This window comes from Aotus nancymaae, unplaced genomic scaffold (assembly GCF_030222135.1).
Source record: "Aotus nancymaae isolate 86718 unplaced genomic scaffold, 86718_ANA_hifiasm-v0.15.2.pri h1tg000029l, whole genome shotgun sequence".
In the NCBI taxonomy this organism is placed as follows: Eukaryota; Metazoa; Chordata; class Mammalia; order Primates; family Aotidae; genus Aotus; species Aotus nancymaae.
The window spans coordinates 41,749,213-41,765,799 of NW_026988442.1; the positions used below are offsets into that span (position 1 = coordinate 41,749,213).

Below are 16,587 nucleotides of genomic sequence, written 5' to 3' on the forward strand. Positions count from 1 at the left end.
GTGCCCTGGAGTCCTCCCCTCCCCTCTCCTCACTCACCCCTCTCCCTGGGTGCCCTGGAGCAGTCTCTTCCCGCACTCTCAGGGCTCTCTGGGTGCCTTTGGCTCCTGGGCTCTCCTTTGCTGACCTAGCTCCACCTCTACTTGGCATCCCAATATGCAGATGTCCCCGGCCCCCAGCTGCATCTCTCTACCTGTGTGGCTCCGAACAGGGTCTGTGCCACTCTCCCTGGTGGGCAGCAGCCTCCCGGCTGTACCCCAGCCACACCATTCTGGACTTTGTCACTTCTTCTCAGTGAATGACCCCGTTACCCCACTTAGGCGGCTGGCTTGCCCTTCCCTCACACCCCCCAATTCCACCATCATCGTTGACCAAAGCCAGCCTCCCACCCAGGGGCCCTGCCCTCTCCAGATCTCCTCCTCACTCACACAGTCCCACAAAACCCGTGTAAGTCAGAGTGTGGGTGTCCCTTAGGACGGCTCCGCACCCCTGCCTGGGGCTGGCCACAGCCGGCCTTTTTGGTGCACTCGTGCCAGCCAGCGCCGCCCCCGCCACCCGTGCCCTCCCCTCAAGCCGAGACTGAGCTGGTGGAAGAGCAGGGCTTGCCTGCAGCTGGACACCAGTTCCAACTGCTCTCAGTCCGGGCTGCAGCTCAACTCACCTTCTGCTCTGTCCCAAGGACCCCAGGGCGTGCCCGGCAGCAGCAGGGACGGCCAGGACGGTGCTCCGGGTGAGCCTGGGCCTCCCGGGGATCCGGGGCTTCCAGGCGCCATCGGGGCCCAGGGGACTCCGGGGATCTGTGACACCTCAGCCTGCCAAGGAGCCGTGATGGGAGGGGTCGGGGAAAAATCTGGCTCTAGAAGCTCATGAAATCCATCGGAAGGAAGCAAGCAAGTGATGAGGACGCCTGACAAAGCAGAGTGGTCACGAAGGAGCAGGCAGTGTGGCGGGCTGGCCATGTCCGGGAGAGCGGGCTACCTCCCGAGAGCATACCTCAGGACGCCGTAGCTAATCAATCTGTAAGCCCAGCGTTGAGAGAAGGCAGGGTGTGTGTATATAAAACGTTTTGTACAATTCCATGAGATGAAACATCTTCAGTAACATGTTTACATAGCATTTGTGTAAAGACCATGATCTCATCCCAATAAAACGATACCTTAAATCTTCAGATTAATGACTGGCCACAGAGTAACAAAAAATAAAGAATTTAATGTACAGTAAATTCTCTCCCATACAAGATCTAGTCTGATGTTTGTGTACAAACTCCCATCTCCAGTCAACAGTATTTATCGCAGGTGACTTTGTCGCACACTAGCATCTATGGGTATTATCTGTTGTCATAAATAAAGCCACTCATTTAAAAACTCAATTCCAAGTACCACGGTGTATTACACATAAAGTAATGACTCTCGATAGGAACATGAGTGGGCGTTTAAGCAATCTACTGAGATGATATTTCGTTTCGGGTGAAAGGAGCTTTAAAGCAAGTATCTGGAAAATGTTTAGCAAAAAGGTTTAAAACGGTCCTGTCTGCTGCAATGCAGCACCACGTGACTCGAAATCATTAGGAGGGGGTGTGATAGAACAAATGAAGAAAATTTCCAAACTGTTTTTAGTTAACAATTTAACTTATTCCAATTGCTAAAGGAGCGTATTTAAAATGTAAATAAAATAAGTAAAAAGCAATGTACCTTTTCAGACTACAGAAAGTACAAAGGATGCTAAAGTTATCATGTTAAGAAAACATGATGGAATCGGGTAATTGAAAAAAATACTTAGTAAATATCAAGATGGCTTCCTCCCCAAGTGGTCTAAGAGGACATTAATGGGTTAAGTATTTGGTTCTAGATAAATATTTTTAGAAAATGTGCTCTCAAAGTCCCTACCGGAGTCCCGTCAGCTTGAGTCACGTCCCTTTCAAGTCAGACTATCGAAGCAGAATTCCCGGGCTGTGGAAAACGTGCGTGGGTCAGAAAGGAACGGCTGTTCATTCCCAAAGGATTCCTTCAGTCGATCACTTGATCTCCATCGGGGAGCTACTCTGTACACTGCCCTGCGCAGGACAGGTCCCCAAGGAGTCCGGTCTTGTCAGCTTTAGCCTTCGGCCAGTTTTACCGCAAAATACACTCTCAAATTCCTAAAGTTAAGAAGTGGTCGTTAATATACTGAATTCATAGACATGAAAACTGCTGTCTTCCAATGTGCAAAAGGTTTAAATTAAGAGCTATGTAAATGACTTTAAAATACACTGTTTTAAGGCATCCTTCACAAATTCATGTCATCCCTCACAAGGGGGTTTATATAATAAACAGATTTCAACATTTTTTTTCAAATAGCAGTTACACTGTACATGTATTTTTATTTAATTTTTCCAACACTCAATGTCTGGCCTCCCTGTATTGATTTTATTGTGGTAAAATATACATGACATGAATGTTTCAACCATTAACAGGCCCTAGCTAATAAATGTGTAAACCCAGAATTTGAGAGAAAGTAGAATGTAGATATTAAATGTGTCAGGCCAGGCGCAGTGGCTCATGCCTGGAATCCCAGCACTTTGGGAGGCTGAGGGGAGTGGATCACCTGAGGTCGGGTGTTCAAGACCAGCCTGACCAACATGGTAAAACCTCATCTTTACTAAAAATACAAAATAATCTGGGCATAATGGCACATGCCTGTAATCCCAGCTACTTAGGAGGCTGAGGCACGAGAATTGCTTGAACTTGGGAGGTGGAGGTTACAGTGAGCCAAGATCATGCCATTGCATTCCAGCCTGGGCAACAAGAGTGAAACTCCATCTCAAAAAGTGAATTAAAAAAAGTTTCAACCATTAACAAGTCAGGGGCATGTACCCTCATCCCACAGTGACTCACTCCCCTCCGCACTGCCACACCCTCAGGGTTCAAGGCCAGCACAGTGGAGGTGCCACTCGCTGAGATGGCTCTGTCCTCAGGGAGACCCTGGGCTGCCAGCAGGGCGGGGACAGGTGGGCTTGCTCGCGTCACACCACCTCTTTTACAGAGGCCTCAATTATAATGGTGGGGTCTCAACTGTGGGTAACCCCCGACATGGGCGCCGAGGAAGGACAGCTGTGCAAACCCCAGGCACAATAGTTCCTGAAGAGTATCTTACAGTGTTATTACTCAGCTATTTCCTTTATATAATCCTTTATATATAATCATGTATCAGTTTATGGAATTACAGCCTGAAGTATAACTTACTGCTTACATAATCATACTCATATGTAGCATACTTAGTTCCATATAATCTTTCTATATAATCATATAGAAAGCCACTTCCTTCTTGAAATCTGGTGTTCGGGAGGTTTTGTCTGCAGCTTGTCCTGCTACAGCTCAATCTCTGCTCACTGCAATCTCCAGCTCCTGGATTCAAGCGATTCTCCTGCCTCAGCCTCCCAAGTAGCTGGGACTACAGGCAGGCACCCACCACCACACACGGCTAACTTTTATACTAGAGATGGGGTTTCACCACGTTGGTCAGGCTGGTCTCGAACTCCTCATTTCAGGTGATCCGCCTGCCTCGGCCTCCCAAAGTGCTGGGATTAAAGGCATGACGATCTTTATTTTTAAAACAGGTCATGACATAGCATTTGGTTCATTCTGCCACATACAAGCTACAAATGCTCTGCAGCTGAGAGGTCCTCCAGTGGCATGTTCAAAAAGAGAATGAAAATCCATACGTAGGCCGGGTGCAGTGGCTTATGCTGGTAATCCCAGCACTTTGGGAGGCCGAAGAGGGCAGATCACCTGAGCTCAGGAGTTTGAGACCAGCCTGACCAACATGGTGAGACCTGGTATCTACTAAAAGTACAAAAATTAGTCAGGTGTGGAGGCGGGCACCTGTAATCCCGGCTACTTGGGAGGCTGAGACAGGAGAATCGCTTGAACCTGGAAGGCAGAGGTTGCAGTGAACTGAGATTGCACCACCACATTCCAGCCTGGGCAACAGAGTGGCACTCCGTCTGAAAAAAAAAAAAAAAAAAAAAGTAAACACAGAAGGATTTAGGTATAAAGAAGCATGGTGTCTGCAACCGACTATCAAACAGCTCCGAAAGCTACCCGGAGAAGCTGGGACTGACAGAGAGAATGGAGCAAACTTGGACCAGCCTACAGAGCGCTTCGTATACTCTTCTTGCAATTTTTCTGTAAGTTTGAAATTACACCAAAATTTTAAATTACCAAAAGTAAATAGAGCCATCTAAACTCGAAATGTGGGGCATTCTCTAGACAACTGGCCTGATCGCTTCAAAGCCTCAACGCCATAGTAACTGTGGGAGGGATTCTTGCAGCTCAAAGGGCCTGAAAACCATCATCTAATGCAGTGTATAATCCACGGCTGGGTGCTGGGCTTTGGGGAAAAAACAGCTATGGAGGTCATTTTTAGAACATTTTGGCTGGATGTGGTGGCTCACACCTATAATCCCAGCACTTAGGGAGGCTGAGGCAGAAGGATCACTTGAGCCCGGAAGTATGAGGCCAGCCTGTGAAACATGGCAAACCCCCATTCCTACAGAAAATTTAAAAATTAGCTAGGTGTGGCCAGGCACGGTGGCTCAAGCTTGTAATCCCAGCACTTTGGGAGGCCGAGGCGGGTGGATCACAAGGTCAAGAGATCGAGACCATCCTGGTCAACATGGTGAAACTCCGTCTCTACTAAAAAAATACAAAAAATTAGCTGGGCATGGTGGTGCCTGCCTGTAATCCCAGCTACTCAGGAGGCAGGATTCCTCGAGCCCAGGAGGCAGAGGCTGCAGTGAGCCATAATTGTGCTACTGCACTCCAGCCTGGGAGACAGCAAGACCTTGTCTCAAAAAAAAAAAAAAATTAAAATTAAAATAAAATTAGGCAGGTATGGTGGCAATAAAAGAACATTTTGGGCAAATCTGAATAGTCTGCATTACAGGATACAAAAAAGACTTATCATTTTGGTGAGGCATGATAATGGTGCTGGGGTTACATGGAAGGCCTGTCTTTTGGAGATTTTTTTGTTTTTTTTGAGACAGAGTCTCACTCTTGTCACCAGGCTGGAGTGCAGTGGCGCAATCTTGGCTCACTACAACCTCCGCCTCCTGGGTTCAAGTGATTCTCCTGCCTCAGCCTCCCGAGTAGCTGTGACTACAGGCGCACGCCACCACGCCTGGCTAATTTTTTGTATTTTTAGTAGAGACGGGGTTTTACCATGTTAGCCAGGATGGTCTCAATCTCCTGACCTTATGATCTGCCTGCCTCGGCCTCCCAAAGTGGGGGGATTACAGGTGTGAGCCACCGCGCCCAGCCTCTTTTGGAGATTTATGAAGAAATATTTAGAGATGAAGATTCATGTGTTTGAAATCGTCTTTGAAATTGTGCATGTATACAAAGTAAATACGGTAAATGTGAATTGCTGAGACAGAAGGATGAGTGTACAGGTGTTCGCTGTACTTCCTCTGTTCACTAGGAAACTAATGTGAAGTGAATCACTGATTGCTGACTCCGCCCCACCCTTGTCTGTACCCCTGCCTCCCGATGTCCCCACCTGATGCCCCTCAGAATGCCGAGATTCTGCTTCTGAGTCTTCCCTCTCAGTAAACAGCCCCATCCACACAGCCACTGAGGTCAAACCCCAAGTCATCCCTGACACCTTTTTCCCATCACATCCCCATCTGATACTGCCACAAACACAAGAAGCCTCGTGCCCCCTTCCTCCTCCCCAGCGCCATCACCTGGCTGCCATCGTCCGGCGAGCCACAGTGGGGTAATGTGGGTCAGGTCGTGTCACTCGCTGCCAAAAGCCTGCCAAGACACCCAACCCTCAGGACTTGGGCCTCACCAGGCCCCAGTCTGTCCCAGGGCCCTGCCTGGCAATGCTGGCTGGCAGGCAGGTAGGCACTCCTCAGACCCTATTGCCCCCAGGCCCCAGCTGCCAGCTCCCCATCATCGCTGGGTCTTGGCTGGGCACATCCCTCAACCACCCAGTCCAAAGCAGTCCCCCCGCCAGGCTGGCTCACAGCAGCGCCCTCCACCCGCGAGGCCCCGCCCCCGCCGTCCCTGCCTCCCTCTGTGCCCGAGATGTCTCTGTCTTGGCCAGGGTACCCCAGCACCCTTAGCAGTGCCTGGTCACCCTGGAAAAGACCTGCTGAGTGAAATGTGTACTAAAATAATGCAGAGAAATCACTTAAAACTCTCATTATTGCATCTTTAAGAACAAAAATATGCATGCAAGTAAACAGGGGAAATCGCAAAGGAAGTAAGAAGTACCCATGTGTTTCGGCCTTTTATGTTCTAACTCCCTGAGAAAACTGAGAACTGACTTGACTTCAGCCTATTTCTTGGTGGGTCTAATAATGTGACCCAGAAGTAATCAGGTTCAATATAATTACATTTCAGAAATATTCAGCAAACATCACGTATGTAAAAGAGCATATCTATAAACATTTGGTCTACTTAATCTTTGACCATACAGTTAACTTTTTTTTTTTTTTTGAGATGGAGTTTCGCTTGTTACCCAGGCTGGAGTGCAATGGCGCGATCTCGGCTCACCACAACCTTCACCTCCTGGGTTCAAGCAATTCTCCTGCCTCAGCCTCCTGAGTAGCTGGGATTACAGGCACGCGCCACCATGCCCAGCTAATTTTTTGTATTTTTAGTAGAGACGGGGTTTCACCATGTTGAGTAGGATGGTCTCGATCTCTGACCTCGTGATCCACCTGCCTCGGCCTCCCAAAGTGTTGGGATTACAGGCGTGAGCCACCGCACCTGGCACAGTTAACGTTTTTTAACTTCAAAAATTATAAATGCCTTCGTCCTACTTCAGTAAATTATATCAATGATGATTTACTAATAGGTACACAAAGCCAAAACATTAAAGCATTTTTTAAAACATGAAAGCTTTATTTTATCAAAACATACCAGCAGTCTACCTCTAACAATAATCTTCAAGAGTAACTGAATCATAAACAACCATAAATGATCCAATTAGAATACATTTAACTTAGTATCACTTTATAATGCAATTAAATGTATAATGAAAGTAAAGTACGCAACTCACAAGACGTGACTGTCATGTGGACACAGAAAAGAGACACAGACGAGGTGAAGTTACTACAGTAGGCGCTGAAGTGAAGAGACACTCACTCACAGAGCCCAGCTGTGGGGGGGGCCTCTCTGCAGTCCCCCCATGACAAAGACACAGGAGCCCTTCTTTTGCGACAGTCTCGCTCTGTCACCCAGGCTGGAGTGCAGTGGCGCCCTCTCGGCTCACCACAACCTCTGCCTCCCAGGTTCAGTGATTCTCCTGCCTCAGCCTCCTGAGCAGCTGGGACTAGAGGCTCCCACACGACCAGCTCATGTCTGTTTGCTGCGGCAAGCTTAGCTCGTTCTCTAGTCAGACTCCTGTCTGAGTCCATAGCAGCAACTCCGCCACAGCTCTGACCAGGTAGTCAGGACGCTGCACATGTATTTCACTAAGGTCTGCTCACTCCTGGAAGGTCAAAGAGCCACTCACTCTGACCACTGCAGCGCTGAGACCGAGACCTGGAACTCAGGTCCCCCCAAGGCAGCACCCAGAACCAGTCCTGTGACTGACACCTTCTTCCTTCTGGACCACTGAGGGGCTGACAGAACTCCCGCATTCAAACCACACGTCTGGTTCCAGCCAAGCATGGTGGCTTGCTGCAGGCTACTGCCACGACCACACAGACAGGATCAAAGCAGGGTGGCTGTCCCGAGGACTGCAGATGCTGGCGCTAACACCCCGGCTCCCCCGAGTCACCCAGTCCACAGAAATACATTTCTTACAAAGCTTCTGGGCATACTTGAAGTCCAGATCAGACTATTTGACACTTACCTGCATTTTTGTTTTTCTTTCTTTTTTGGGGGCTGGGGATGGGGCAGGGTCTTGCCCTGTTGCCCAGACTGGAGTGCAGTGGTATGATCTCAACTCAACCTCCCGGGCTCAATCGATCCTCCCTCCTCAGCCTCCCTGAGCAGCTGGACCACCAGCGTACGCCACCACACCAGGTTAATTTTTTATTTTTTGTAGAGATGTTGTTCCTGTCATGTTGCCCAGGCTGGTCTCAAACTCCTGGGCTCAAGAGTTCCCCCCACTCCAGCCCCCCTGAGTGCTGGGATTAGAGACATGAACCACTGCACCTGGCCGATTTCTGTCTTCCTATTCCTGCTTTTATCCCTTTCATAAGGTCTTCTGAGGGCAAAAATCATGTCCTACACAATTGTCAGGCCATATTTGCTATCTGACAACTGACTCTTTGGTTATTTACACACTGCAGTGTAACACACATAGGCTGTGACTATTATTTTAATAAATAACAAGTTACATAAGTTTTTTTTTGAGATGGAGTCTCACTCTGTCGCCAGGCTGGAGTGCAGTGGCGCAATCTCGACTCACTGCAACCTCTGACTCCCTGGTTCAAGCGATTCTCCTGCCTCAGCCTCCCGAGAAGCTGGGATTACAGGTGCGTGGCACCACACCCAGATAATATTTTTGTATTTTTAGTAGAGACAGGGTTTCACCATGTTGGCCAGGATGGTCTCAATCTCCTGATCTTATGATCTGCCCACCTCAGCCTCCCAAAGTGCTGGGATTACAGGTGTGAGCCACTGCGCCCAGCCGACAAGTTACATCGTTAATGAGCAGAGCTTTGTTCATACTGGACTTCGTATTTGATGTTAAGATTCCAGGAAACAAAGGATTGAGTTATCCTTAGGAAAACAGAGGGACATTGATAAGGAAAATTTGTAAAATTCTGAAAATCTACCTGGCCTAACACTAACCTTTTTAAGAGAATCTCCATGTCTTTCCTGGATATATTTCAGGAATGCTGTGGTCCACTGCAGAGTTGTGGCCTTATCAGTCTCGGCATTGCAGAACGGGACTAAGAGATTCAACTCATCACAGCAAATGCGGATTCTGCGCCTACAGTCAAAACCCAAAGCCATCACCAAGAGAGGCCGGAACAAAACAAACGTGTAAAAGGAAGTGTTTCACTAGGACTGGAGGGAACCAGAGCTCATGAAGCCTGGCCCCCGAGTGCCGTGGAAGCAGCCGTCATCACGGGAAGCCCCCCGGGTTTCCCACGGCCTTGTCTAGAGGTGGCTACTGCCTTTGGGATGCCAGAGCATCCTTGGGTGCCGCTGCAGCCCCATGTCCCACATATTCCCTGGAGTTTTTCCCTATTTACTTCTCACGGGCCAGGTTCAAGTCTCTGGATGAGGGATGGCTCCACAGGTCCTGAAGCTGGAAGCAACATTTTGTGTCTGTGCTTTCTTTGGGCAGATTACTCTCTCATTCAAGACTGATATTACTTGCCCATCATGGGCCAAATACCCTACCAGGAACTCATGCACAGCTTTCAGATTCTCCAAGGGGTCCCAATTCAAAAAGGATCACGGCCCAACGCTCTGTTAAAATCCTGAAACTCAGTCTTCATAGGGACAATTTAAACAACTAGAGTCTTGTTATTAGACGGTTTCTTAAACTTTTACATGTTATATTCAGTAACACGCAAAGTCCTAAACAAGCAGATACTGAGCAACTGATTCAATACGGCCCTGGTCACTCCCATACATTTAGAATTTTAATGAGAGACTTTGCAAGGTTAAAACAGCAGCTGGCATTTATTAGGTGCTCTTGGACTTCTAGGCACTGAGCCGAACTTTTTTTTTTTTTTGAGACAGAATCTCACACTGTCACCCAGGCTGGAGTGCAGTGGCGTGATCTCGACTCACTGCAACCTCCGCCTCCCAGGTTCAAGTGATTCTCCTGCCTCAGCCTCCCAAGTAGTGGGGATTACAGGCACCCACTACCACACCCGGCTGACTTTTTGTATTTTTTTAGTAGAGACGGGGTTTTACTATGTCGGCCAGGCTGGAGATCCACCCGCCTCGGCCTCCCAAAGTGCTGAGATTGCAGGTGTGAGCCACCACGCCCAGTCTATTGAGCCAAACACTCTTTATCTATCAGCTCATTAATTCTAACCACAAGTTTGTGCAGTAGAGCTGGAAGTCAAACTTTCAAACTGTCAACACACGGTCTAAAGCTTTCCACACAGCAGGTGCTCAATAAATGTCTATGAAATAAACGACAGAGCAGGTGCAATGCCCTTCATAATTCACAGGAGGTTCAGGGATGTCCTTAGTCTATGTGTGTATAAGTATCATAAAAGTTATCTAGTTAGCTTTTTTCTTTTTTTTGAGATGGGTCTCACTTTGTGGCCCAGGCTGGAGGGCAGTGGCATGATCACGGCTGACTGCAGCGCTGACCTTGTGGGCTCGAGCAATCCTCTCACACCTTAGCCTCCCAAGCAGCTGGGACTACAGCTGTGCGCCACCGCCACCACTAATATTTTTGGTTTTTCTTTAGAGCCAGGGTCTGGCTATATTGCCCAGGCTTGTCTCAAACTCCTGGGCTCCAACAGTCCTCCCACCTTGGCCTCCCAAAGTGCTGGGATTACAGGTGTGAGACACTGCACCCGGCCCTAGCTAGTTTGAATAGATCCCTTGAAAAGAAACTGCCTTGCCCAACATTCAACCTTGGAGCTTCAAACTCCAGTACTTGTCTCACTTGCTGCTATTTATTTCCTGAACGTAAAACACACTGGTACACAGTACCAATACTCAATAAATTACATCATTAATTAATTATATATTAGGGATACGTTGCATGAAAACCCAATTATAATAGAAAAAAAATTAACCACCCCTTACGTCTACATAGAAGGATACCACAAATAAAATCTACAGACAAAACCACTTAAATAACAACTCTGACCTCCTCCTTCCCAGCAATCTTAAAAGAACCAGGCAAAACCTGCAGAACCGCTGGCTGGTAAGCAGCACCTACTGTCAGCGCCTGACCGCTCTCCTCTGAAAGGCCTGCATGCAAGCCTGGCCTCCTACAGCCTGGGAGCCTAGATTCGGGGAGATGAGTTAAGAACGGCTCACAGGACCTGCGCTGTGCAAACACGGCTGACGCTGGACACCCGCCTTCCTTCTGGGGGCCGGGACTGTGGCTGCATGCAGGCAGAGCGCCTACGGGACAGGCCTCTGGTTTCTATCGAGCTTTCCTGGTTGGCAACACCTCACTCACGTTTTCAGACCACCCCGCTGGGCATTAGGGCAGCGTGCCTGACTGCGCAGGGTGCTCTTAGAAGCTTGCACTTGGTCTCCTGTCTCCTCCCCATGCGCCTTTGCGATCTTGACTGGCAGCCTTTCTCCGTAACAAGTCACAGCTTGAGAGTGACTGCACGCCGAGTCCCGAGAGTCCTCCTGGCAAGCCAGCGAGCCTGGGCGCAGTCTGGGGGATCCCTGATCCATCTGGGAAAGTTAATGATGCTCCTACCTCCTCTCCTCCCTCTGAACACAGAAATGGCTAAGGATTGTTTTGTCTGTGATAACCATGCCTGACTAAGGTAACCATATGCAGGTCAGCCTGACGAGCCGTCGCACGCATTACCTTCTATCTCTTTCCATTCGGTTATGCCTCTCCCTACGCTGAGACCTTCCTCCCTGGGGCCCGCTCTGGGCCTGCTCCCCCAGGTTGGACTGTGAGGACTCCGAGGACTGCCAAGCACCCTGCGTGGCTGCGGCGCCTTCGCCCACATTCTGAATCTCTCCAAGGGCTCTTCGTTCTACATTTGTGTCCAACTGATGCATTCTACTCCGATTCCTCTTATTTAGTGCCTGTTTGCATAGCGCTTCTTCTTTGCAAAAGAAGAAAAAAAGCGGTTTTTAATTTTTTATTCTTATCTCAATTAATGCTGAATATACTTTTGGCCTTTTCTATCCAAGATATAAACATTACTGGGCAAGCGGCACAGAGCAGCAAACCAGGCTGTATCGCTGCGGTGGCTGGGCGTCAGCAGGAACGTGCAGCTCCGAGTCTATTTTATACAACAAGGCTAACAAGAACCAATCGTCAAAGTAAAGACGCCTTCCAAGTGCTATGCAACCAATATGACCTCATCCAAAGTCCCTCTTTTTAATCAGCCGGTGTTATCTATGAATGTAGAAACCAAGGAGTTGTTCACGTTTTCTGAAAGTCAGATGGTTAAAAAAAAAATACCTGGATGTATCTCCTCCCAAAAATATTTTCTTTATACACAATTATTCTAAGAACAAAAAGAAAATCACTCTGGGCCGGGCGCAGTGGCTCACGCCTGTAATCCCAGCACTTTGGGAGGCCGAGGCGGGTGGATCACGAGGTCAAGAGATCGAGACCATCCTGGTCAACAAGGTGAAACCCCGTCTCTACTAAAAATACAAAAATTAGCTGGGCATGGTGGCTCGTGCCTATAATCCCAGCTACTCGGGGGGCTGAGGCAGGAGAATTGCTTGAACCCAGGAGGCGGAGGTTGCGGTGAGCCAAGATCGCGCCATCGCACTCCAGTCTGGGTAACAACAGCAAAAACTCCGTCTCAAAAAAAAAAAAAAAAAAAAATCATTCTGACAAAATTTTTACTGCAATGCTCAGAAGAGAACAAAACTGAAGCAGCTAAGTTATGCCCTTGCTTCAGAAGCAGCTCTCCTCCCCAAAGCAGTCAGCAGCAGTGTCGGAGCCCTCCTGCTGCGTAACACGATACACCACACGTGCACACGCGGAACCGCATCCATCAAAGATCTGCAGGCATGCGACTGGCAGGTGCGCTGACGTGCAGGCGTACGCCACACAAAGCACACATTTTGGAAGGATGATGAAGCTTTCAGGGGGACAGAGAGAGGAATTCAGTCATTTTGGTGATATTTTATTCCTTAACCTGAGTAGTCAGCACAGGAGCTGCTTTAATACTCATCTTTGTATCTTACCAATGTGAACATCTACTCTGGCATAAAACGTTGTAAGGAGCAAAAGCGAGTGAGTGACACGGGAGAAGGCGGTAGCTTTCCCTCCCCATCCTGTCTTCACCGACTCTTGAAAAACTGAGTATAAGGAGTGTTGTTTAATCAGGTAACTTAAGAATCGTTTTCCGGGGAGGAAGGGACTGCACAGTTGAGCACAGCAGCGCCGCTGGCAGTGTCTCTATTTCCAAACTGTCCACGTCACCTTACAGCCTCTTGCTCGCGGCCAGGGCCCTCCTATTAGCATCCACCTACCAAAGCCTTTTGGCAGATGTCAAGTGCCTGCCTCACTCATGGAGTATAAAATAAGGAAAATGAAATACTATAGGCCAGGCGCGGTGGCTCACGCCTGTAATCCCAGAATTGCGGGAGGCCGAAGTGGGCAGATCATGAGGTCAAGAGATCAAGACCATCCTGGCCAACATGGTGAAACCCAGTCTCTACTAAAAATACAAAAATTAACTGGGTATGGTGGCATGCGCCTGTAGTCCCAGCTACTCGGGAGGCTGAGGCAGGAGAATTGCTTGAACCCAGGAGGTGGAGGTTGCAGTGAGCTGAGATTGCACCACTGCACTCCAGCCTGGTGACAGAGTGAGACTCCGTCTCAAAAAACAAATTATAAAGTGCTTTGAGTAACTTGAAGATAACTGAAAATTTATTTAAGTCTATCACTTTACTTTTAAGAATAAGCCCTCAAACTCAACGTTCCCACACCAAGGTTAATTATCTTTTTCGAGACTCAGAACGTTTAAAGTGACATGACGGGGAAGCAGGTGGACAGATCCCTGAGATACACAGACTGTTTCACGTGTGTACAAACCACCTCCCTCCCCTGCCCGCAAGGCCAAGGCGCCATCAGCCGCAGGGCTCGGTCAGGAAGAGGAAGCTCCCGCTGCCCGCCTCTTCACTGCTTACCTCCCACTTTAATCCAAACTTGCTCAGGCAAAGCTTTGTTTCTGCTACCTAACGTCTGTTTAGTGGATTCAATTTCTTGCTGGTAACAGAAAGAAAATGCTCTAGGCAATCCAATATCCTGGTGCTTGGCAGCTTCAAGTACAGAACATGAGTTATTAGAAGTCTGGAAAAAATGAAGCAACAGGAATTTTATCAATATGTGGCTTAATCTCCTCTTTACTGCACAAATAAAATGCACTTAACAAACATCAAAGCTACTAATACGTGATTTGAAGAACTTTAGTTGCATTGAGGATTTAAAAAGATTCCCATACCACACAAACACTCAACTTTAACAGGGTTTTTTTTTTTTTTTTTTTTGAGACAGGGTCTCACTCTGTTGCCCAGACTGAATTGCAGTGGTGCAATTTCAGCTGAGACCTCTGCCTCCCAGGCTCAAGTTATTCTCCTGCCTCAGCCTCCTGAGTAGCTGGGATTACAGGTGTCCGCCACTACTGTCTGGTTAATTTTTGTATTTTTAGTAGAGACAGGGCTTCACCATGTTGGCCAGGTTGGTCTTGAACGCCTGACCTCAAATGATCCACTGACTCGGCCTCCCAAAGTGCTGGGATTATAGGCGTGAGTCTCTACACCCGGCTCAAAAGGTTATTAAGGTCACTGAAGGAAAACAAAAAGTACTTGGGACCTAACCAAAGTAAATTAAAATTTACCCACTTAATACAAAAGAGCAAAGCTTCACAAATCACGCTCCTTACCTGTGTCTGTGAAGGATTAGAGTTTCCACCAGCGGAGCAAGCGTTTGTAGTCAACAGCGGGTAGGTGCACTGCAAAGCTGAAGCAGCAGGTTTATTTTTCACTAATGTTGTACATTTGTTTTGTTGCTGATGAACAGGAACACTCATTAATTCAGATGGATGGCGAATGAGAGTTACCAAACTGCCAAGGCAAAAGCAAGCCCAGAAACGTCAGGAGCAGATGGCAGACAAGCATCCCCACCATCCCAGCCTAACGGCTCTGGCCAGTTTTCCGGACAGCAGCTCAATTCTCATCCCGGAAATCTCTGTGCAAAACTGTCACCTAGTGCTGGAGGGAAGCAAACCCGCCTCACCTCCCCGCTGTCACCACATCCTGACACCAATCTCACTCTCGCCAACCTCCATCTGACCAACATGGGCAATACAGGTTGGGATGAGCAGAAAACTGCGGACTCGGCCCCTTCACAGCCATCCCTGGGGTGACAAGGGGGCGGCTGCAGGCTGGAGCCTCATTTTGGAGCTCAGAGCCTGCAGAGTCGCGTCGGTCCCTCCCAGGCTTCCCTGACAACTGCGCGTGCCACCGGAGCACACGGTTCCCAGGAATTCTGCGCGCTCGGCCCCACGCTCCAGGCGGCGCCACCAGGGGGGTGTTCGGTTCCCGGAAGTACCTGCTCCCCGGGGCCCGCACAGCGCACACAGCCTTTCGGGGCGGCCCCAGACCCGGTGGGGTCCGCGCCCCGTGCGGCCGGGAGGGCGGGCCGGGGGCGTGCACGGCGGGACCCCCTTCGCCTCCGCCCTGGCCTCTACCCGGGCCCCGCCAGCCCCCGGCCGCCGGGCACGCACTTGTTGAGCGCCGCGCCCGGCTCGGGGGGCTCGGGGCCGCGCGCCGCGGGCGGAGGCTCGGCGGGGATGCTGTTGAAGCGGTCCTCCAGGCGGACGCGCACGGCCGGCTTGGCCCGGGCCTCGGGCGCCGCCTCGGGTCGCGCCGCGCCCGCTCCCTCCTCGGCGGCGTCGTCAGCCCGGGCCCGCGCCCCGTCCCCGCCGCCTGGCGTCTTCTCCGCCGCGCCCGCCTCGCTCAGCAGCATCATGCGCAGATCCTGGAAGTCGAGGTGGCCCAGGCAGGGCGCGTCGGCCGCCAGCGCGGGCGGGCACAGCACGGGGTACACGGGCGCCGCGGCCCCCAGCCCGCCCGCCGCCAGCAGCGCCGAGCCGAGGCGCGTCTCGAGCTCGCCGTCGGCCGCCGCCTCCGCGTGCGAGCAGAGGATGTGCTGCAGCTGCGCGTACTCCACCTCCGTCAGCTCCACCAGGCTCAGGTCGGCGGCCGTGAAGCTCAGGCCCGGCTCGCCCGACGCCGCGTCCCCGCCGCCCGCGCCCTCAGCGCCCGCCGCGCCGCCCGCTGCGCCGGCCTCCGGCGACGGCTCCCGCGGCCCGGGGCCCGACATGGCGGCGCGGCGCGGCCCAACGGCGACGAGGGCGACGAGGGCGACGCGGGCGGCGGGCGGCGGGAGGCGACCCCCGACCCGAGCACGACGCTGCGCCGGCCACAGCGGGCTCGCCGTTGGCGGAGGGAAACCGCTGAGCGCCACGCACTGCGCCTGCGCCGCCCCGCCCCGCAACGGCAACCCCACCCTGCGCCGGTCCCGCCCTCCGTTACCCGCCGCCGCCGGCCCCGCCCCGGCCCAACCGCCCGCATGTCCGGCCCCGCCCCCTGTTCCCAGCCACGCCCCTGTTCCCAGCCACGCCCCTGCCGAGCCTGGCCACGCCCCACTGATCTCCCGGCGAGGGCAGCTGCGCTCCAATCGGCGTGGTACCCACGCGGTGACGCCCTGGGAAGAAGCCACATCCGTGCGTGCACGTGCGCCCCATTACGGCCGCAGGAATAGAGACGTTGTCAAAACAGCTCCATGGAGCCACAGTGCCCAGGCCATCCTCTTCATCCGCGTAAAATGCGCAGCGCATGGCCAGGTGCGGTGGCTCACGCCTTTGTAATCCCAGCACTTTGGGAGGCCAAAGCGGGTAAATCTTTTGCAAAGTCAGGAGTTTGAGACCAGCCTGGCCAACATGG

At 50.9% G+C, this 16,587-nt stretch overlaps 2 protein-coding genes across 4 annotated transcripts in view; one reads left to right on the forward strand and one right to left on the reverse strand.

The window, feature by feature from the left end:
• COL9A3 (collagen type IX alpha 3 chain) overlaps window positions 1-1,680 on the forward strand; it is a 26,306-nt gene extending 24,626 nt beyond the window's left edge. The window contains exon 32 of the mRNA XM_064382909.1: window positions 678-1,680. Coding sequence (XP_064238979.1) covers window positions 678-868 — 191 coding nt within the window. The 3' untranslated portion in view covers window positions 869-1,680. The remainder of the gene's footprint in view (window positions 1-677) is intronic.
• Window positions 1,029-15,964, reverse strand: TCFL5 (transcription factor like 5). Of its 3 annotated transcripts, XM_064382583.1 has the most exons (7): window positions 15,366-15,964; window positions 14,523-14,703; window positions 13,768-13,930; window positions 11,471-11,714; window positions 8,791-8,932; window positions 3,859-3,980; window positions 1,029-2,135 (listed from the first exon to the last, which is right to left on the reverse strand). In XM_064382583.1, exons 1-7 carry the CDS (start codon window positions 15,962-15,964, stop codon window positions 2,093-2,095), a joined length of 1,494 nt encoding a protein of 497 aa, XP_064238653.1. In that variant the 3' UTR covers window positions 1,029-2,092. The 3 variants fall into 3 exon arrangements, with proteins under 3 accessions (XP_064238653.1, XP_064238655.1, XP_064238654.1); XM_064382585.1 differs by lacking the exon at window positions 3,859-3,980; XM_064382584.1 differs by lacking the exon at window positions 3,859-3,980 and having other exon boundaries at window positions 11,471-11,717.
• Between the last annotated feature and the right edge of the window lie 623 nt (window positions 15,965-16,587).